The sequence below is a fragment of the Callorhinchus milii genome, unplaced genomic scaffold, assembly GCF_018977255.1.
Source record: "Callorhinchus milii isolate IMCB2004 unplaced genomic scaffold, IMCB_Cmil_1.0 Scaffold22, whole genome shotgun sequence".
Classification (NCBI taxonomy): domain Eukaryota; kingdom Metazoa; phylum Chordata; class Chondrichthyes; order Chimaeriformes; family Callorhinchidae; genus Callorhinchus; species Callorhinchus milii.
The window spans coordinates 9,311,451-9,334,531 of record NW_024704763.1 but is presented as its reverse complement, the minus strand read 5'-3'; the positions used below and the strand labels follow the sequence as shown (position 1 = coordinate 9,334,531).

General features: G+C 44.2%; 1 protein-coding gene across 4 annotated transcripts in view; it reads left to right on the top strand.

Annotated features, from left to right (window-relative positions):
• Positions 1-11,445: 11,445 nt before the first annotated feature.
• Positions 11,446-23,081, top strand: part of LOC103188189 (casein kinase I) — a 54,407-nt gene continuing 42,771 nt past the window's right edge. For all 4 annotated transcript variants that reach the window (XM_042342984.1, XM_042342983.1, XM_042342982.1 and 1 more), the window contains exon 1: positions 11,446-11,852. In XM_042342984.1, the coding sequence (XP_042198918.1) occupies positions 11,660-11,852 (193 nt within the window). In that variant the 5' untranslated portion in view covers positions 11,446-11,659. The remainder of the gene's footprint in view (positions 11,853-23,081) is intronic.

Genomic DNA, 23,081 nt, shown 5'->3' with positions numbered 1-23,081 from the left:
GATGTCTTTGAGACGTCTCAAAGTGCTTCACAGCATATACCGTAAAGTCAATTGACAATATATTTTTAGGTGAAACGTGGCAGCCATTTGTGGACAGAAGTGTTCCAAAAACAATCGTGGATTGAGTGACCCAATTATTCTTGTTTTTATTTAAATTTATTAATTGATGAAGTTGCCTCTGCTGATTTATGTGGCTATTTGAGTTAAGTAGACTTTTATTTCTCCTCTTGGCTAGTAAGGTTTAGAATACTGGTAACCGGAAGAGAGAGATTGCTGTCACGCTTTGATATTTTCTAATTGGTTAGGAGCTTATAAAAGTTGGAAAAGCTTGATACCTGTCTACCAGTGTCTTATTGTAACTGTTTTTGTTTTATTATCTCAAGAGTTTAGTTCAATATTACTTAGAATCTTTTTGTATTGTGTTTTGTTCCTCCCTCCCACGTTGCAGTACTGCATTCTGACGCCACACTGCCTCCTCCAGTTGTTTCTCGTTTGCTGCTCTGTCCTGTGTTCTCTTCCACAATCACAGGCTGTACCTCTGATGTCAGGTGTTGTGCAGTGTGCGTGGGCTGGTCTCTGCAGCACTCCTTCTGTTTCCCATCCAGCTGAGAAGTAGTGAAACGTGCCAGTTTGTAAAGAAATTGGCAATTGAATGGCGACCACGGCTGGGATTTAAACTGCCGACCATCTGCTTCAGGGTCTCTACACTCAGCTGGAGCAACACATTCCTCCTTTGCTCCTTCACTTTATTTAATCATAAAATAATTTAGCAGCTATTAAATGTAACCCATAGAACCAGCACCTAATGGCCTGCCAGGCAAAGAGTCCATTTAATCCCCAGTTGTGAGATAATATGTAATCCTCTATAGGATCTCTCTCCTGTGCACGATCTCTCCCCAGACTGTGTAGGAACAGTAAATTCATTGAATCAATACACTCCGCAGATGTGCTGCTCTTGTTTGCTGCCTTGTGAATTTGCTTTTAGTAAGGTTGGGAAAGACAACAACTTGCATTTATATAGCGGCCTTCACCCAGGGTGGTGTCCTGGAGAGCTTCACAATGATAGAGTCTGACAATAAGGGAGGGGGAAGGTGACTATAAGAATGATCAAAAAGTAAGGTCTTTAGGCAGTATTTGAATGTAAGGAGGGGACAAGGCGGAGGGATCGAGGCAGACAGCTTTGGGGTGAAGTGGCTGAAGTCTGAAGGCGCTGTTCAATCAGGGATTTAGACCTGAGCTGGGGGTTGGGATCAGGAGGGGTAGAGGGCAGAGAGAGTAGGGGTAGGCGGATGACTAAAGAAGAGGAGGGTCTTCAGACGGGCCCAGAAGGAGACGAGGGAGGGGGTGAGGCAAAGGGACGATAGGATGTAGGGCCTGTTGTGGCAGGGTTACTTCTATACCAATATGGAGTTTTCTTAGCCTTTGGGGAAGATACTGTGGGCAGATGGGGAGCTGTGAACAGAGACAATGTGAAAGTGGGACTCTTGGGTACTAAATGTGGACATTTTCTGGAGGACCTGAGCCAGGAGCTTGTGTTACTGAAAAGCTTCCAGTGGCAGTTCTGTCATTTAAATGTGCATTGAGATTCCCACCTTGTTTGTCGTGGCTGCTGCGCTAAATCTATTGCTGGCATTTATGCTGTATTGCAGTTTTAGTTACCTCAGTGGTGGGTTAGCAGCGAATGGAGGAAGTCCAAGACTGCCTTTCTCCACCTCTGCCATATTGCCCCCAGACGCAGCCGAAACACTTGTCTATGCGTTTGTCACCTCCTGACTTGACTTCTCAAATGCCCTTTCCTGGTCTCCCCAGCTCCACCGTGCACAGGATCCAGCTGATCCAAAACTCTGCCGCTCGCATACTCACCGGCACTAAATTCTGTACCCACATCACACCAATTCTAGCCGGGGCTCCACTGGCTTCCTCTCACCAAATGGATCGATTTCAAGATCCTCACAGTTGTTTTCAAATCCCTTCAAGCCCTAGCAGCTCCCTACCTCTGTGACCTGCTTACTCCCTCAACTCCCAACCTGCTGCCACCGCTTGACTAGCTTCGGCCTTCTGCATGTTCCTCGTGCCCTCCGTTCCACCATTGGTGGCAGCGCTTTCAGCTACTATGCCCTGAAACTGTAGAACACTCTTCCTCTAGCCCTCCAACTTGTCCCTTCCTTCCCCATCTGTAGGTCGCGCCTCTTTAATATCTATATGCTCCCCTTTGGTGATATCATCCGCAGACATGGGGTCAACTTCCACATGTATGCAGATGACACACAACTCTATCTTTCTGCCTCACCCTCAACTTCAGGACCACTGCTGTCCTGACAGACTGTTTGTCTGCCCCCACCCTCAACTCCAGACCCACTGCTGTCCTGACAGACTGTCTGTCTGCCCCCACCCTCAACTCCAGGGCCACTGCTGTCCTGACAGACTGTCTGTCTGCCCCCACCCTCAACTCCAGGGCCACTGCTGTCCTGACAGACTGTCTGTCTGCCCTCACCCTCAACTCCAGCCACTGCTGTCCTGACAGACTGTCTGTCGGATATCAAGTCCTGGATGAGGGCAAATTTCCTTCAGTTGAATGTGAACAAGACTGAGGCCCTCCTGATTGGCTCACACCAGCGCCTCCGCACCTCAGGCTCTGGCAACATCAACCTCCACGGTTACACACCACAACTCACCAACTCACCGCCAGTCAGGAACCGAGGTGTCTTGTTCGATCCTCAAATGTCTTTTCTCCCCCACATCCAAGCCATGACCCGCTCTGCCTTCTCTCACCTCCGTAACATCACCCGACTCCGCCACTACCTCACCCCTCAACCGCTGAAACTCTTGTTCACGCCTTCATCACCTCCAGGCTCGACTATGCAAACCCTCTGCTTGTCGGCCTTCCCAACTCCTCCCTCCACAGCTGCAGATAATCCAGAACTCTGCAGCCCGTGTCCTCTCCCGCACCAAACTCCGTGACCCCATCTCCCCCACTCTCGCCCGACCCATTGGCTCCCTATCCTTCAGAGGATCCAGTTCAAGAATAATCCCTTCAAAAAAACAAAACAAATTTGGTCACTCAATCCACGACTGTTGCTGGGACGCTGCTGTGTGGAATTGGCTGCTGCGTTTCGCCCGCAAAATATATAGTCAATTCACTTTACAGTAAAGCCCTCCATGGCCTCGCCCTACCCTACCTCTGTGACCTCCTAACCCTCTACCAACCCACCCGCTCCCTCCGCTTAGTCAGCTCTGGCTGCTCCACGTCCCCTGACCATTGGCGGGAGAGCCTTCAACCAGTCTGCCCCCAACCTCTGGAATTCCATCCCCCAATCCTCAACCTCGCCCCCTCCTTAGCCTCCTTCAAGTCCCGCCTCAAGACCCTCCTCTTCGACCATGCCATCGGTCACCCCCCTTCCCCTCCCCTCCCTTACCCCCCAACCCCAGCTCAGGTCTGAAATGCTGTACTCTGTCCCAACGTGAAAGGCGCTATACAAATGTAACCTTGTTGTTGTTGAAGAACTTCCCATTGGACTGTGCCTGCGGTCACCTCCCCCTCCCCCCAACTTGGTGTCGTCCTCTGCCACTGTCGACGCTGTAGGATACTACCCTGCATGAGGGGCGCTGTATAAATGCAAGTTGTTGGTGTCTTTATATAATCCCTCAGTTCACGTGGGTGCGACCTCTCTTTGGAGAACAACTTTTCACCTTCATTTTTATATGAAAAAAACTCCAAAACATTTTTGTGAAATGTTAGTCTTCTCCCTTAACGTGCTTTCAATCATCTTTTCCCCTCCCGACCCTCTCGCCTCCCATTCCCCAGCTCAGCTACCATGCCAGGATTGTTGAGCACCTTGAGATGTCTTCCTGACAAGAAAGGCGCTGTGTAAATGTAAATTTGTATTGTAATTTATATTGTATAGTCCACCACCTTTATAAAGCAAGCCTAATGTTCATTTCCTATTCTCATGTTGGTAATGTGTAATTTTGAAAGATTATATTTAAGTGATTTGTCAGTTTTACTGATACTGACTCAGTTGATAACACTCTTGTCTCTGAATCAGAAGGTTGTTGGTTCAAGTTGGGACTTGAACTCACATTTCTAGGCTGACACGCCAGTACGGTGATGGGGTGCTGCAGTGTTGGAGGTGTCATCTGTTAGATGAGATGTTAAATCAAGGTCCCATCTGTCTATTCAGGTTGGAAAGATTGCCTGGTGCTATTCTAGAAGAGAAGGGATTTTCTCTCTCCCGAACTCATGGCAAGAATCTCCCATATAAAACCGTTCATTCACTTCATGGCTGTCTGTGGGACATTGCTATGTGCAAATTGGCTGTCGTGTTCACCTATAAAGATACACAGTCATTACACTTTGCAGTATATCCTGTGAGACATCTTCCGGATGTGAAAGGCACTGGATCAGTTGCAGGGATTAATATTATTGTAACCCTACATTGCTGTTGGTTCTCAGCTCGCTCACATTGGAAACTTGGACTTTCTAATCTGTAAAGATTTCTCTTTGGGCCCTAACTTGTCACCTGAGAACTGTCTGTACTCATCTGCTTACCAAACACTACAGCTCTGTCTGATTTATGAATTAGCAAACCTAGACCGGTGACATCAATAATGAAAATACTCTTATAAAATATTGAGTTTGTATAGTTCTGTTATAGTGTTTGTAGTGTTTGAAAATACTTTTATAAAGTATAAAGCAATGCTGGTGGCTTAGACTACTGCAAACAGCCCAGAAAGTCCAGCTTGCCTGACTCATTAGAAGTTCTTGGAAGGTAGAGATTCTTCCTTCTCAGCTCCTATTAACCTCGCAAACCAAAGCCCTCGTGGGTCAGGTGGTCCCAGCTAAACAAGCAGCAGGAAAGCTTGCTAGATAGACAGTGCTCACAATGGCAAGCTATGAGGTTTTAGTTGGTTAGACACCAGCAGTTACCACAACACACGTTTCGCCTACAAAATATACAATTAATTCACTTTACAGTATATTCTGTGAAACGCTTTGAAACGTCTCGAAGACGGGATAAGGTGCTATATCAAATGCAAGGATTATTATTATTATTTGTGGAATGCTGTCTGATTTGGATAATCTTAAGCGAGGTTTGCTTTTTGTGTTGGGACAACCGGCTGACCAAAGAAAGGTTGTGACCCAGCCAAGCAAGGAGATCACCTGCTTGAACAGTAATACTCTGACTTGACAATATTGTCTGCTCACATTTCTGTGGTGCAAACGAATAAAGATAAATCTGGGTGGAGGGGTGGGTGGGTGGTCTGGGTGGACGCTACCCTGCGTGAGGGGTGCTATATAAATGCAAGTTGTTGTAAAGTAGCAGGATTTGGTCCCAGTGGGAATTGCATTTTCAAATAGTTTGTGCCCTGCACAGGGGTAGCAAGTACACTGAAGTCCATTACTGATACAAAACTGATTTTTTTTTTGCCCAGCCGGGTGTCTGACACACGTGGAAACTCATCACTGTTGCTTAAGAATCTCCAAACCAAGCTGAGAATTCCATGCATCCCATTTACACATGGCAATCCCAGAGGTAGATTGTTGGAATGGAATGCGAGCGCTCTCTCTCTGGAGGGACGCATCCTGTTTACCTAATTCCGGAGAGTATTAGGTGCAGGTTGGCAAGAGCCAAGGCTTTGGGACCCCAGAGTGTGCTGGAGTCTAACCAACTAAACCCACACAGCTGGCTATTGATATTGCTGTCGGACAAGCTTTCCCGATGCTTGTCCAGCTAGGACCACCTACCTGGTAGGGCTTTGTCTTAGAGGGTTAACAGGAGCTGAGTGAGATGATTCCCTGCCTCCAGTGACTGATCTCCCTTCTGCGTCCAGCTGATGAGTTGGGCTGTGTTGTCATCAGCAGTGTCCTGGAATACTGTGGACCTGCCTGGCTCAGCAACCAGACTAGAGACCATCACGGCGGGCTGGCTCGATTCTGACATTCCGTTGCCAGGCATGTCACTTTGGTGCCAGTTCATCTCCAAGGAGACCCCCACTTACCTTACAAAACTGATAAATACTTTGCTTGCCCAGACAAACCACCTGAGGTGAACCATTAGCACCCTGCATCTGTTTATCACCTTTGCCAAATACTAGTCTTAGTGCAGACAGGATTGACAGAATGTGGTCAGTGTAGCTCCATAGTCCTTGGGGGAGGCTTCCTCGTTCAATACAGAACTGTCAGCGGATGATTTGTTGCGATGTTTAATATTCTGTCTGACTTTCCAATTCTGGAAAAAAAAATGGCTGTTATTTTTTTTGGAAACGGTATCCTTTGCTGAGTTCAAGGTTATCGTCTTAACCCCTGTGTGCATTTAGTCACCATCTCACTTTTGTGACCCGCAGCTGTTAAGAGTGAGCACAATCCGAGTGGGGTCTGTGTTTGCGATGGCTTTGGTTCGTTTTGTTTGCTGCTCTGATTGCCAGAGCGAGGGGGGCCTCTGGAGATCGCCGACAGCTAAGTGGCCAGATGGGTTGTGGCGAGTAATGACATTTGAAGTATGACAAGGAGCCCTCTGTGAAGTGAGAGACTTGATGGGAAGAAATTCAAGGTGGTGATCTTATTGAGGGATTAAGAAGACAACCTCCTAATAATAATAATAATACTTGCATTTGATACAGCGCCTTATCACATCTTCAAGATGTCTCAAAGGGCTTCACAGAATACACTGTCAGGTGAATTGACTGTATATTTTGTGAGTGAAACGCGGCAGCCAATTGCGCACAGCAGTGTCCTACAAACAGCCGTGGATTGAAGTGACCAAATTATTATCTTTTTCGAAAGGATTATTACCCATGGAAAGTGATCTGCCAATTGACTAACAACCGGGTTCCTACTTACTGCTGGGTAAATAGTGATGTGTGGAGTAAGGAAACTTGCCTAGCGTTTTGCGCTGCCCGGGAATCGAACCCAGGTCCTCTCGCTTGCGAGGCGAGTGGTCTAACCTCTAAGGTACAGGTCTCCACTCCAAATATAGATCATGGAGATGAAACTTCAGTAATTTAGAGCTGTGGTTTTAAACCTTGCAGTGAAATGAAGCCTCACACTTGCTCCTAATCAGGTGACGTGTTACTGTTTGTGATGCCACAACGCGCCTTTGTTCTGTGGTAAGAGTTTGATTGGCTCATGTTAGAACTGGTGAAGTGCCCACGAGTCCTCAATGAAAAGATTGTGCAAGAAGTTTGTTCACGATGCGTAATTGATAATGAGGAGGTTGTTGGAAGTCACGACATCTGACTGGCTCGGTTATTGGTCACTTGGTTAGTAACCGGGTCAAGGTCGCGAGCCACACAAATTCATCGAGGACATTGCCGATGATCGTGGTTGGTGGTTGCCGTTCATTGTTGTGTATGTGCAGTTGAGTGAATTTCCACGCAAACCGTTTCCTGAACAGTTGAAAACTAAAGTGTTTCTTAAATGTTTGTCCCACCCTGCTGTGCCCATCCACGTGCGGTTTGGATGGAAAAGTAGCAGTGGCATTATCAGCAAATTAGAATTCTTGCTCAACACCGGCAGGTTCGTGCTGAGTGTCTGCAGGCTGTCTGACTGGAGAGCAGGAGCAGCACAAAGCATCACAAAGTACGACACCAATAACCCGTAATCACTGCCCATAATCAGCCAGAGACCCCAGTGTCACACACACACCCAAGGCCATGATGTGCAGACAGCTCCACTTCTACCAATTGGCCTGGATGTGCTGTATGGATTGCTGAGCTGCAATTTGGAAACGTGAGAGAACTGCTGTTCCTCTTTGTATCTTCTGACCCCTCTCCCCCCCCACCCCACCCCCTTCACCTTGCTTTCGATTTCCCGCCACCAAAACCTTTGGGAAACCGAACAGCAACTTCCGTAGAAGCAAGAGAGTTTCAAATGCAAGCATTTAATTTCTGCTGTTTGTGTCCCTAGCTCAGGGGGATAACAGACAGGCAGGTACTACACGTGAGGTTTTATTCAGTTTGAATCCCCAGGTTGGTAGGTCATAATGTTGGACACCCTATATCAAGGCCACTGTTTCCCTGAAATTCACTCAGTTGTGCCGTTACACGTGCCAGCTGCACAGCCATCAGCAATGTCCCTGCTAAGAAACATTCGAGCTTTGGCTCACAGTGTCAGCAAACGTTGGGTTCACTACTGCAAGCAAGCTAGAGAGTTCATTGGGCAACTTTCTGAACGGGAGGTACGGATGATCGCAGGTGGCGCAAATTCAACAACATTAACAACAAATTCAATTTGTATAGTGCCAGTCACGTCAGGAGGACGTCCCAAGGCGCTGGACAGTCTGGGAGCCGGTAGTTTGTATCAGAAAGGGTGGAGGGTTGGGAGGATAGGGGTAAGAGGGTGACCGATGGTACGGTTGAAGAGGAGGGTCTTGAAGGAGGCAAAGGAGGGAGCGAGGTGGAGGAACTGTAGGATGCAGTTCCAGAGGGTGGGGGCAGAGAGGCTGAAGGCTGCCCGCCAATGGTGGGGGGGCTGGGCGTGGGACATAAAGCAGGCCGAAGCATGCTAAGTGGAGGGAGCGGACAAGTTGATAGGGGGGTAAGGAGATCACAGAGGTAGGGATGAGCAAGGCCGTGGAGGGCTTTGAAGGTGAGGACCAGGATCTTGAACTCTATCTTCTGAGTGATGGGGAGCCGGGCGAGGATGGGGGTGATAGGGTCGCGGAGCCTGGAGCGGGAGAGGACACGGACTGCAGAGTTCTGGGTGATCTGCAGCCTATGGAGAGAGGAGTTGGGGAGGCCGACAAGCAGGGAGTTTGTGTAGTCGAATCTGGATGTGATGAACGTGTGGATGAGGGTCTCGGCGAGATAGAGGTGTAGCCGGGCAATGTTGAGGAGGTGGGGAAAGATGGAGCGGGTCATGGCACAGATATGGGGGAGGAAGGACAGTTGAGGGTCGAACAGGTTGCCAAGGTTCTGTATTGGCTCTGTGAAGGATGATGCTGTCAGTGCCCGAGATAAGGAGGCGCTGACGGGAGCCAAGCAGGAGAACCTCGGTCTTGTTGCCATTCAACTGCAGGAAGTTAGCTCTCATCCAGGACTTGATGTCCAACAGACAGCCTGTGAGGACAGCAGTGGTCTTGGAGTGGAGGGGGAGAGGTAGAGTTTGGTGTCATCTGCAAACATGTGGAAGTTGACCGTATGTCTACAGATTCAGTGTGTACATCACCCCTGGCAGTGGAACCAGTTGCTGCGAACATGTGTTTGAGAATCCTGATGGCATTTTCCATACAAGTGAGCTAAATGGACATGAGGTTCTGTGCTCTCTGCATTTTCCATCTGATGAATAGGGATGGGAAACCAGAGTAATGGTCAGGGTCCCTCAAAGCACAACTTTTGTGCTGTTTTATTCATACTGGCTGTGTTGTCTCTAGGTGTGGCTATTGAATTCACATCCACATGACCAGCCACCTCAAGCAATATATTGTCAATGTAAAAATGTGAAGGCTGTGACCCAGCACCTTAATTGGATCCAAACTCGATGTAGTAACTTGGTGACACACCAATATGCTTGTAGAGTTATACAGCCTTTATCAGTCTTCGAGGGCCATGTACAATGCAGGATATGTATAGTAAATCATGAGGAATATATAATCTGTAACAGTTATATCTTCTATCATGATTTATAGCCAAGTGGCACAGAACAATTGATGAATTGTTGTCAAAGTTCTACAGATCTCTTCCCAATCTTCACCCCTGTGTCTTTCTCCTAATACTCGAGGCCTGATGGGCTACAGGGTTGCACGTGTGCATATCATTAAATTCCAAAAGTGTGTCCCACCTAGTGCACATCTGCTCCTGAAGGCAAGCTAGAAGACCCGATTCAATGTGATTGTATTGTTTACTCTGAATCCCGATTTCTCCCAATTCTCTCTGTGCAAGAAATTGCCAGCCCAGGGGGACTGCATGTCTGAATACTTCTTGAATGGGACATGGGATATATGTGTGAACTGATGCTTGTATGAATGTTTTTAAGATTGATAGCTACCCCATTTATTGCTTTGTTAACACACAAGCACACAATGAGAAAGACTTGTTCTGTAGTTGCATTTAATCCATATCTATCCACGTAGAATGCCATATCAATGTAAAACAGAAGCTGAAAGCAATCCTATTAAGATGTCTTATCAACTTCTGAATACTGGTGCTTTGGAAGTGTAATGAGACCCTGAAATGTTTTATGACCTGGAATTGCTTGCTGTCAAGGTGATTCAAAACCTTCAACTCAATACTATCCAACACGGCACTGAATTCAACATGCTCACAGTTTTGCTAGCGGGCATGGCAGCCTTTCTTATATAAATTGATGCTCTCTAGTTCTTGTATTAATGCCATTGTGAGTTTGGTGCTAAATGGTGGACACATTGCTTGTTCATAGAATCTTACAGCACAGAAGAATGATTCCGAAGGATGATACGGCCCATCGTGCCTGTGCCGGCTCTTTGAAAGAGCTACTAACTAGTCCCTCTCTTACCCCATAGCCCTGCACAATTTCCCTTTGTTTCTAGATTTCTCTCCATGTTTGCAAGATTCTTACATGTAATCTTCCCGCAGTGATGAGTCACTTCGAGTTACCTCATGTTCCCGAGTGGGTGCCTCCATGATGAGGATGGAGTGTGTGTGTGTGTGTATATATATATATATTAATATATATATACACACTATATGCAACATATTTATTCTCCTTTGGAATGTTTTTTCCCCATCAGTAACTACACTGGCACCACTTGAGCTCTCTTTTATTTTAGTCTTTTTTTAAAACTTGTGCAGATTTACTTAAAATTATCAGTTCATTAGCCTGCTTGCTCCCTGTCTTGAGATCCACAAATCCATATTATGTAATGCAAAGTCTTGAGAAAGCCTTTTTGAATTCATGTGAACGGCAAAGGTGATCGATCAATGGGTACAAGTGAGTCCACAACATGGAATGTGTGGGGTAGCTTTATCTCTTTAGTTTTATATTGTTTGTTTTAATCCCTCCTGGCAACCAAGGTGGTAGATGTGGTGATCACGATCAGATGCCTCTATCTGGATGTTTGATATCTATATTGAAGACTTACGAATGAATCATCTCAAGCCTGCTTGATTATAATAAAGTTGTTACTGTAAAATATACATATGAATAGCTATCATTCCAGCAAGTTGCATTACCCTCTGGAACTCAATCCCACAGTCCCTTGGCCTCCCTCACTCCCTCTGAAGACCCTCCTCTTCGAATGCACCTTTGGCCACCCTTCTACCCCTGCCTCCCCCCCCTTCCTGGATCCAACCCCCAGGTCGAGTCCAAATCCTGGCTGTCCAATGCCTTGGGACATCCTCCCGATGTGAAAGGCCCAATACAAATGTAATTTGTTGTTCCCCAGACTGTGCACGGAGCATGATATCCTTTTTGTTGAATAGGGAATGCTGAAGTAACTTGATCTATTTTCTTACTTTAGGGTTCTATTCCACAACGCTGTTCTAAATGAGAGGCACTGATGAGGACTGAAGCGGCTAATGTGTTTCCCTAGCGATCAGGGGATGGATATGAAATCACAAGAAGGCCATGGTTTTCAATGACTGTCTGTGACTGTGCTTACGGACTCAGAATTGTTCATCGGGTTTTCACCTTTGACGAAAGTCCTCTAGACTCTCTCCAATCAGCGGGAAATATCTGGTTGCTATGGAAAGTAGTCGTGCAAGCCGAGATAAAGAGAAAGTAGAAGACAGTCGGCGATCCTCCAAAAACCAGACAGGACGAAGTCCTCATGGCGGACGTTCCTCTTCAACCCATTCAACCGGAGTGCTCATGGTGGGACCAAACTTCAGGGTTGGCAAAAAGATTGGAAGTGGAAACTTTGGTGAGCTTCGGTTAGGTAAGAGCAACTTTTATTGCAACCATGTAATTTCGCGACTACTTTAGTTGTGCAAAGTGTTTTTACTGACCAAATTACCAACACGTTCCAAGGTTCACTGGGTTCCAAGTAAAATAGCTTCCTTCACTTTGGGCTGTTAACTTGCTTCACTGTACCCCTGGAATAGGAATGGTTGGTTAACGGGAATGTTCAAACAGCACTTGAATTTTTTCTTATTTAAAAAAAATCACTCTGCCCTTTTTCTGTAGTCCACAATTACAACAACAGCTTACACTTATATAGCGCCCTCCATGCAGGGTAGAGTCTCAGAGCACTTAATAGTGGTAGCACCTGACTCCGAGCCGGGGGTGGGTGCAGAGGGGGCCATAAGCACAGTCAAAGATGAGAGTTTTCAGGCGGGACTTGAAAAAAGGGCGGAGGGGGCAAGGCGGAGGGATTGATGGAGAGTGTTCCAGAGTTTCAGGGCGTAGTGAATGAAAGTGCGACCTCCGATGGTGGAGCGGAGGGTGTGAGGGACGAGCAGGAGCTGCTGCCAGTCGAGCGGAGGCACCGGGTGGTGGATTGGGGAGTGAGAGGGTCGGAGAGGTAGGGAGGTGTCAGGGAGTGAATGGATTTGAACACAAGTGTGAGGATCTTGAAGTCGATCTGTTTGGTGATGGGGAGCCAGTGGAGCCTGGGCCAAAGCTAGTGAGATGTGGGTACGGGGTTTGGTTTGGGTCAGTATGTGGGCGGCAGCGTCTGAAAGAGCTAATCTTGTGAATAGTGGAGCTGAGTGAGTAATCCAAACGTATTGTTAACTAAGGTATTGGGTTGGAGGCCTTTTACTTGGCCTCTGGTAGTGACATTCAGTTGCTGGCTACTTGATGTAAATGGGTTGAGGTCATTGGCCCTTTGAGGTATTTATCATTTCTGTTTTCTTATGATTCTCCTATGCCACACACTGCCTTGTGTTGAGGGCATGAGATGGTGACCTGCTTCTAGTCTTTGCTTTCCCATAACGAATTGTATACAATTCTGACAGGAGAGTTATAGCTCAACAACACAGTTCTTCCTTTTCAGCAACTGTATAACTGACGGGGTCAGATTGGACAACCAACAAGTAGGAAAACATAACATTTAGCTTCAAGTGAAGCTGTGTTTTGCAAGAAGCTATGTTCAACATGCAAAATATTTCTAAATTAATCTCTTGAGATTGGGAAAGCAAAACTCTTTTCAGGAGATCTAAACAGTGAAGGAATAGCCTCTTCCCATGATATGATGAGTGTTGAGCCAACCAACCAATTTTTAATGCTGCTCCCAGGATATAAGCCAAATAGAAATTTTGATTCCTGGCCAGGAAGGAAAATCTGGCAGGAGTAATTCAGATGTTTACCCTGGTGCTGTTTATAGTACTGTACAGGTCCAGTTGGGGCTGAAGTGATGCTGATTCTTCCAGCAATGTAAATGTTGCTATCGGAAAACTCCATACCTTTCTGACTAAGCGATTGTATCATTTAATAATAAATAATAGTAATCCTTGCATTATTACCCCCGGAAAAGTGCTTTGCTAATCGATGTAACAACTGGGTTCCTACTTACTACCACTACTAGTATTAATAATAATCCTTACATTTGATACAGTGCCTTATCACGTCATTTAAGATGCCTTAAAGCGCTTCACCGAATATACTGTAAAATGAATTGAGTTTTTTTTGGGCGATTAGTTAATAGGTTCAGAGTGGAATACCCTAAAGATGATGATAGGTAGGAAAGGGGAATGTACAACCTTGGCCCTGAGGGAATAAAGCAGGGAATTGAGGTGACCAGCACATTGGACATGGAAACCAAGACTAGCAGTGTAAGCTGTACAACAACATACTCTTGGGGTTGGGGAGCCAAGGTGGCCAGCAATCTGGGGATGAGGAATGTAACACTGGAGCTGAAACCAAGAAAACACAATAGTGAAGAAAGCTAGAGTGCAAGCAAAATGCAATACAAAGCTAAGATAGAAATAAAATGAGAAAGAAGGAAAAGTAGAAAAGAGGAAGGATTGTAACCAAGGAAAGGAGTGTAACAAAGCAAGGCTTCATGACTGTCAGATGGTGGAGCTTTACAGGTTTGAGTGAAATTGGTGACTGGCAGAGATTGTGATTCAGTTTTCAGTTCAAGAGATTCCTTTTTACTTCAGGAAGCAGGGTGTGGAGAGGCTGCTTTTGCAGATGCACAGAAATGGCTGGAACTTTGAAACCATTTCTGCACTGTTCTCTCCAACCTTGCCCTCTTTGTTGTCACCCTCTTATGTACAGTCGTGTGGTATGGGTTGGGGAGGTGTATTGAACTATAAACGTTGTAAATATACTGTTGATTTGCAATGGGTGTTAGTGTGCGCTAGTAAATGATTTTATTTATAGTTTTCATACAGTGGTTTTCAAAGAATAATAGTCTAACAGGGATGGCCAACTTGCATTACACAGATTCAAAATAGGGCTGCAGGTTGGCCATCCCTGATCCATAAAATCAATTAATAATAATGATAATAATCCTTGCATTTGATATAGCGCTTTTCACGTCGGGAGGACGTCCCAAAGCGCTTCACAGAATATACTGTAAAGTGAATTGACTGTATATTTGTGGGCGAACGCGGCAGCCAATTGCGCACAGCAATGTCCCATAAACAGTCGTAGATTGAAAATGACCAATTTATTATTGTTTTTGGTTTTGAAGGGATTATTATTAGGCTCTGTGTGTAGTAAGGAAACTTGCCCAAGGTTTCGCCCTCTGCCTGGAATTGGCTTTTTTTAGCCAAAAAGTCTTATTTAAAGAAAGGAAAGTTTTGATCCATTGCTTCTGTTTTATATATTTCTAGATAAATTAAAACAGCTCGGCTCTTTTTAGGTGAAGATTCCATGGATGGGCACTGCCTGTCTACAGTAGACCTTGTTTCTTGGTGTTAGGTACATGTCACGGAAATGGGCCATTCAGCCCAACTAGTCCGTGCCAGTGTTTATACTCCACACAAATGCTCTCCCACCCCTCCCCCCCGGCGCAACCCCCCCCACCCCTCCTATCCGCCTCACTGATGTAGGAATAAATGCCGTGTTTCCTGCAGCTCTTATTTAGTTCCAGTAAATTTTCAAACCTCAAGATTGCAAAAGGCATGAGGTAGTGTGCTGGTCATATTTGTAGGTATTTAAGCAGTTGTCATTCACTGTTATTTGCTGTTACATGATTTTTAACCAGAAGACTCGTTTTTCACATATGGCAGTGGAGAATTTTGTAATTTGCTGTCCACGACTGGGTGAAAAGGAGGTTATTAAAATTAACCAAATGGATTGAGTCCACAAGGAACCATTCTTTTGTATAATTAGACTCAAGCACTGGCTCTTAGTAAACGAGGATAAATTAACTCATCAAGATAATTGCCGGATGGTTTGTGTCTTCTTTCATATCCGTTGTAATAGTCTGCTCTTGTAAATAAACTTAGTTACTAATTCTAGTCTGTTTTCATTTCTGTCACATTGAAAGACTACACAGATTGCACTACCAGATTACTGCAAGTAGAGTAATTGTGAGCGCTTAGGCATGTGGCTTTGCAAAGAGAGACTTCCACTCTGGGTTGTAGAGGACAGGAAGTACAGTCATAATAATAATTCTTGCATTTGATATAGTTCCTTCTCACATCCTTGTGACCTCTGAAAGCGCTTCACAGAATATACTGTAAAGTGTAGTGACTGTGTTTTATGGGCAAAACGCAGCAGCCAATTGCGCACAGTTAGTCGTGGATTGAGTGACCAAATTATACTTTTTTTGAAGGCATTATTACTCCCGGTAAAGATGGGAGTAAGGAAACTTGCCCAACGTTTCTTCCTGCCCAGGAATCAAACCCAAGACTCTCGCTTGCGAGGCGAGAGCTCTAACCAGTGAGCTACAGGACTTCACACAGTTCACAGAATAACACGTCATTACAGGTGAAGAGAGTACTCCAAGAGCCAAAACATTAACCATCTTCCTGGCTTTTAATTGATTTTCTTTGTAGGTTTGAGTGGATGACAAATTGGCATTGAGTTTCTGCCAATATTTTTCTAAAGGTCTTAAGCCATGTGTTTTCAAACTGTGGGACCCTCCCCCTCAAGAGCATGACAAGGTTATTGGGGGGGAGTTGGTGCAAAGACCTGAACGGCCTTTCTGCCCCCACTCTCTGGAGCTCCGGAGTCCGTCCGCCTCGCCCCTTCCCTTGCCTCCTTCAAGGCTAATCTCAAAACCTTACTCTTTGATCATGCCTTCGGGCATCCTCCCACCTCCCTTGCCTCCATCCACTCTTAATTCCAACCCCCAGCTCAGTCGCAAACCCTTCACTATCCAGCACCTTGGCACATTCTCCTGACGGGAAAGGCGTTGTATGAATGCATTTTGTTGTTGCTCTTGTTACTAATCTAATGATAAAATTACAATGTAATGTCCAAAAGGCCAAATGAATTGCATGATACTATTGTAAAAGAGAAGGGTGACCAAACATTAATTGTAATGATTAATGGATTTATTATTATTATCTTTTTACTATTATTAAATATTATTTATTATTCTTAGAAAGAGAATAAGAACATGAATAAGAGAATGGAACATGAATCTCTGAAGTGGGTGCGCAGCAAAAAAAAAAGTTAGGCCTTTGCCTTAAGCAGTGCCCTTGTGTCTATTTTGATATTTGGTTCTGTTCAGCGCTGAACTAGCAGTATGACAGCTGGGAGAACGCTATGGAAACAGCAGAGCTCTGCAGAATAATAAATAGCTGGCCAATAACTTCATTTATACAGGGTGACCAAAAAGTCATGATACCATTACGATGGCTAATAAGTCTTAAAGAAATGACATTTGTTTTTAGATAAGAGGGTAGATATCACGACTTTTTAGTCCTGCATTTCAGAGCAAGGAAAAGCACCTGAATATTATTATTTTCCCAGCCTTAGTTACTTATCCCTTCTTTCACATTATGTGTGCACTTCTTGCTTGCACTCAGTGTTTTATAATCCCTGTGTTCTGACAAATTTAATTCTAGCCTCTCGTAGGAAATACAGGGCTCCCTCAGCGTGGGAAGTGGATTACATATTAAAAAAAATTTGGTCAATCAATCCGCGGCTGTTTGTGTGACACTGCTGTGCGCAATTAGCTGCCGTTTCGGCCACAAAATACAGTCACTGCACTTTACAGTATATCCTGTGAAGTGCTTTGAGACGCCTCAACGACGTGATAAGGTGCGATATCAACTTCAAGGATTATTATTATTAATTTGCTTTTTTATTGCTTTGGAAAACGTAAACCGCGATTTCCAAAAGGAATGGTAGCACTTTATAGGTTCAGCATCATGTTGGTCTAGTCAGGTAATGATGATGGATTGAACGCTGTTAAGTTCAGCGTCTTGGGACGTCTTACCATCGTGAAAGGGCGCTATACAAATGTAATGTTGTTGTTTAGTTACTGGGCGATAAAATTGAGTTTCTCAGGTCAGGCATATAGTGGAATGAGTAGAACTTTTAATTTTTATTCATGTATGTTTTTCTTCACACATGGATGCTGGTCCTTGGCAACCGGAAGCTATAGCTGAAGGAAGTATTCTCATCGGTGTCTAACATACATATTGTTGAGAGGTTTTACTCTTGATGTAGCTTGTGTTGTACCTGACATAGAAATGCATGTTACTAGGTGGGTGCGAGAAGTAGGTACAACAGTAAAATCTGTATCAGTCAGGACCATGTCATTTAATATGACTTGCGCGAAGCATAAGTTACAGGCAAACGTGTATGACTCAATCCACGACTGTGGGACATTGCTGCGTGTGACTGGCTGCTGCATTTCAGCCACAAAATACAGTCAGTTCACTTTACAGTATATTCTATGAAGTTCTTTGAAGACGTGATAAGGCGCTTTATCAAATGCAAAGCTTAATATTATAATTTAATGTTAATTCTTATTTTCTGTTTGTCACATTAGCTATCAAGCATTAAGGCTTTCTCCCACCTGCATCCTTTTCTAGAATCTTGAATCATTGTTCTAGCACTCTGCCAAACCTAGAGTGTTTGCGAGGCTCTCCTGTTACTGTATGTGATTAACTAGAGGCTTTGCTAACAGCAGCAATTCTTTCTCAGCACCAGGCCTGTTATTGATAAAAACTCCTCCACCTCCCCACAGTGAAAATTGTCTGCTGTCACCGTACTAAACACTTTGATTGTCAGTAATAGCACAATTAAATCCAAACCCGGACAGCATAGAATAATCCCAGAGAATGTGCTGAGAGGAATATTTTTATGAGACAAAATGTGTAAATATAAAGCCTTTTGGTCTGGGCTGGGGTGGGGATGAATTAGCCAGATAGCAATGTTGTTATTCTCGCCATCCAAAACCTCGTGGTCTGACTCCTGTGGATCAGTAAATTCCCCTTATTCATTTTGCATCAGATTTTTTGCCCGCAGAGTAGAAATGGCGGAGTTGATGATTGTTTCCGAACCTTGAGCTGTCGTCAGTGTAAATACAGTCTAAAATCAGTGTTAATAGTAATAATCCTTGCATTTGATATAGCGCCTTATCATGTCTTCGAGACGTCTCAAAGCGCTTCACAGAATAAAATGAAGTAAATACTGTAAGTAAAGTAAATTGACTGTATATTTTGTGAGAGAAACGCAGCAACCAATTGCGCACAGCAGTGTCCCACAAACAATCGTGAGTTGAGTGACCAAATGATTATTATTTTTTTTAGAGGGGATTATTACCCCTGGAAAAGTGATCCACCAATCGACAAACAACTGGGTTCCTACCTACTGCTTGGTAACAGAGGCGAAAACAATCTAAGCTCAGTGTACATATAATGTAAAATTACTAGTACAGTATTGAGCGGTTTACAGTTGTCTTTTGAATAAGAAACTTATCAATTGAAATTTTTATGGCATGCTTCATACTCCTGTATTTTAGAAACAATGCAATAAATTTCAGTTAGCAGTAAGAGTGTGAAGAGGCGACAGATCAAAAGTGTTTTAACTGAGTAAAAGCCACGTCTGACAAATATGAGATTTTGTGATGTTTAGGCCTTTATAAGTGAGTCAGATTGCAGCACATTGAATAGAAAGGTAGCAGAGTGGGTGGAGAAGATGGAGCAATTGACAGAAGTGATTACTGATCCCAAGTACAGTCAGCGTGGAACCACACAATTCAGCCTGGACTTGCTGTTCACTGTACCTTCTGCTGCGTGTTTAAACTGCCTGTGGTTGGGGATTAATAATAATAATCCTTGCATTTGCTATAACTTTATCACGTCATTGAGATGTCTCAAAGGGCTTCACAGAATATATCGTAAAGTGGATTGACTGCATATTTTGTGGGCGAAATCGGATTGTGTGGAACAGGGATGAGATACGAGAGGCAAGGGAGAAGTGACAAAGCAGGGAGAGAGAAAGTGAAACCAAGAAGATGGGAATCAAGAAAGGAAGGAATATAAAATGACAACATGAAGAGTACGTCTCATTGGGATGGCTGGATCACAGCTGCCATGTTTCTCAAAATAAGATCTCTATCACAATCTAATCAATTGGCTGCCGCATTTCGCCCACAAAATACAGTTATTCCACTTTACAGTTTATTCTGTGAAGCATTTTGGGACGTCTCGAAGATGTGATAAGATGCTATATTAAATGCAAGGATTATTATTATTACTTATTCCTATTCAATGAAAATCAAAAATAGTTGTACAAATGTAAACTATCTTTACCAGCCACGATATCACACTTCACACGTACAATAAATTCTTACTCCAGGGCTCCGTTTGAGAAGGAGCATGAAAACTGTTTTTCTTTTTTAAGTGTTGTGAGCCATTTGTCTTTCCTGCCCTGACTTGCCTACTCATCGCTACAAACCCTTCTGAAGTTGCTTGTACAGTATTGGACAGTATTGGTTAAATTCCACACAGTCTGGGGTCCCAAGCCTTTGCTCTTTCCAGCCTGCACCTAACACTCTCTGGAAGTAGGATTAGGTAAACAGGATGTATCCCTCTGGAGAGAGTGCACATTCCATTCCAAACACAGATAATTTCCATGTATAGGTGGCATGCTTGGAACTCAGTTTGGTTTGGAGACTCTTAAGAACTGTGATGGGTTTCATTCCGGATGTGTCAGACGCCCGGCTGACCAAAATGTGTAATTTGAGTATCCTTTTTCCATATACGTAGATCCACATCCGTGCCATGACCCGCTCTGCCTTCCCCCACCTCCTCAACATCTCCCTGCTCCACCACTGCCTCACCCCTCAGGCTACTGAAACCCTCATTCACGCGATTATCACATCTAGGCTTGACTACGCCAACTCCCTGCTTGTTGGCCTTCTCAACTCTTCCCTCCAGAATCTGCAGATCATTCAGGACTCTGCAGCTCGTGTCCTCTCCTGCGACTGGCTCCATGACCCCATCACCACCTTCGCCTGGCTCCATTGGCTCCCCATCCCCCAGAGGATAGAGTTCAAAATCCTCGCCTTCAAACCCCCGCAACGACCTTACTCCTACTCTGTGACCTGCTAATCCCATATCAACCTGCCCGCTCCCTCTGCTCAGCAGGCTCTAGCCTCTTCCTCGCCCCCTCACCTGCCTCCTTAAAGTTATGACTCAAGACCCTCCTCTTCGACTGAGCCTTTGGCCACCCTCTCACCTACCCTCCACCCTCCCTCCCTGACCCTCCCCCTGCTCGGGTCCAAATCCCTGACTGTCCATTGCCTTGGGATGTCCTCCTGACGTGAAAAGCCCAATAAAAATTCAATTTTCTATTGTATCCAAGGGGCATCTGAGTTCCCGAACTGCTGGTGTCTCACAGGTTTATTTCCCAGGCCTGGTCACGGGGCCTGATCTGTTGAACAGACCAGCAAGCGAGTGGCAGCTGAGGCTATTCAGTACTTGGGTCAACTGGTACCAGTGTGTGTATATTAGTGTTGAGCTATTGACACTAAGTGAGAGTCTGAACCGTACTTACGCAGTGGGGATTCGTAACATTCTATTATAACTGCAGCGTCGTTATCATTGTTCAAATATTCTCGCATCTGCATATAGACTGTGAATTTGTTTCTATAAATACAAGACCTGAATTTTAATAGATGGACTGACAGCCCTGAAAATGTTTAATTGTACAGTAACTGTCAGGCTCTATTATCACCATAAAGTATATTCTTTGTTCAACAAAAACAGGAGTGTCTGTGTCAAAATCACTGGTGTCAATGTGCTGGTGTAGGGAGGAGGGGCAGTAACCCGACCTTAAGCAGAGCAGCAGCTGGGAGAGTGTCACGAAGGCAAGATAGTGTAAATGCCTCCTGTCTTAGTCAGAGGGGGGGTGGTTCGTGTTTAGCCAGAGACTTGGTATCTTTAGCTGTTTTGCCCACAAAATACAGTTAATTCACTTCACAGTATTTTCTGTGAAGCGCTTTGAGACGTCTCGAAGACATGATAAGACGTCATATCAAATGCAAGGATTATTATTATTACTGTTGATCAAGCTAAGACATACTGTTGTTTTGCCCACAAAATACACTTTACAGTATTTTCCGTGAAGCGCTTTGAGATGTCAAGAAGCGCCAAGTCATATGCTAGGATTATTATTACTATTGATCAAACTAAGACATTTTGTCATAAGGCTGCCATGACACTGGCCACTCGTTTTCAAATTGAACTGAAATTGATTTAAATTTTAATTTTTTGATGATTTATGCATAAAGTAATGTTTGATCCCAAATGAGATCTTTGATACTCGAGGTTAGGACGAATTTACGAATCCTATCTGATTCTGGATTTACTCCTATGTAGCATTTCAAAACGTCCAGAATTTGGCAAATTCTTTAATTCAGTCTTTATTTTGAAGTATTTTTCCTGTTTCTTTTAAGAGCCACAGAATATTCAAACCACTTCAATATTAAGGCGTAATTTAAAAAAAAATTACCAAATCCTGGATGCTCTAAAGTGCTAAATAAATAGTAAATTTAGGCCCGGCTGAATTTGTCCCAATGACCAATGTCAGCTTTATCTTGTATGTGTGTGTGTGTGTGTGTATATATATATCCCATATTGTATATGTGATCCGGAGATAAATATTTTTTTTGTATTTAGTATTGACATTGTGAGTCGGGTGAGAAAATGTTCCTTTTCATCTTTGAGCACAAAATTAATCAAAACCATAACTGTAAATGATGAATACGATGTGCTGGTGCGTCTGTTGGGTTTGGGGTAAAATAAAGAGATAAACCTTAAGAAATTAATCAAAATGAAATGAAATAAAGTGATGAAGTTACCTAGATCCATTTCACAATGAGATAAGGTCCACAATGGAGTACTGCAGTTTAGTGGTTGGAGCACTTGCCTCGCAAACGAGAGATTCCGGCTTTGATTCCTGGGCTGGGTGAAACCTTAGACAAGTTTCCTTACTCCACACGCCTCTGTTTACCTAGCAGTAAGTAGGAACCCGGTTGTTAATCGATTGACGGATCGCTTTTCTGGGCGTAATAATCCTTTCAAAATAAATAATGATAATTTGGACACTCCATCCATGACTGTTTATGGGACACTGTGTTCACAGTTGGCTTCTGCGTTTCACCCACAAAATATACAGTCCGTCCACTTTCTAATATATTTTATGAAGCGCTTTGAGACGTCTCAACGACAAGATAAGGCACTATATCAAATGCAAGGATTATTATTATTATAAGTTGTCTTGTTCAAGTCACAATAAAAATATGCAGCAACACTGAAAACCTCTTTGCTTACAGTCACAGGGTCAGACAGTGCAGGGCAGTGAATCCTGAGCAGCCCATTTGTCATAGGAATAGCTACACAAATCCATTTCTCATGTCCTTGACTGCTGGTGCATCACCTCCTGGTGTGGTATAAAATATGCAAAAACTGAATTCTCAATTCTAATTTAATCACTTCAACAGCAATTAAATTTAGGATGGATCACATACTGGATAATGCCTCCCTCTGCATTACCCGAACAGCAGCTTCAAGCTTGAAGAGCTATCCCAACAGTACCGTAGGATCACAGACTATTACAGCACAGAAGGAGGCCATTTGGTCCATTGTACCTGTGGTGGTTCTTTGAATACCCAATCAGCCCTGGTCTTTCCCCATATCCTTGCAAGTTTTTGCTCTTCAAGTTCCTCTCCAATTCCTTTTTGAAAGTTGTTATTGAATATGTTTCCACCCTTTCAGGCAGCGCATTCCAGACCGTAACAACAAGT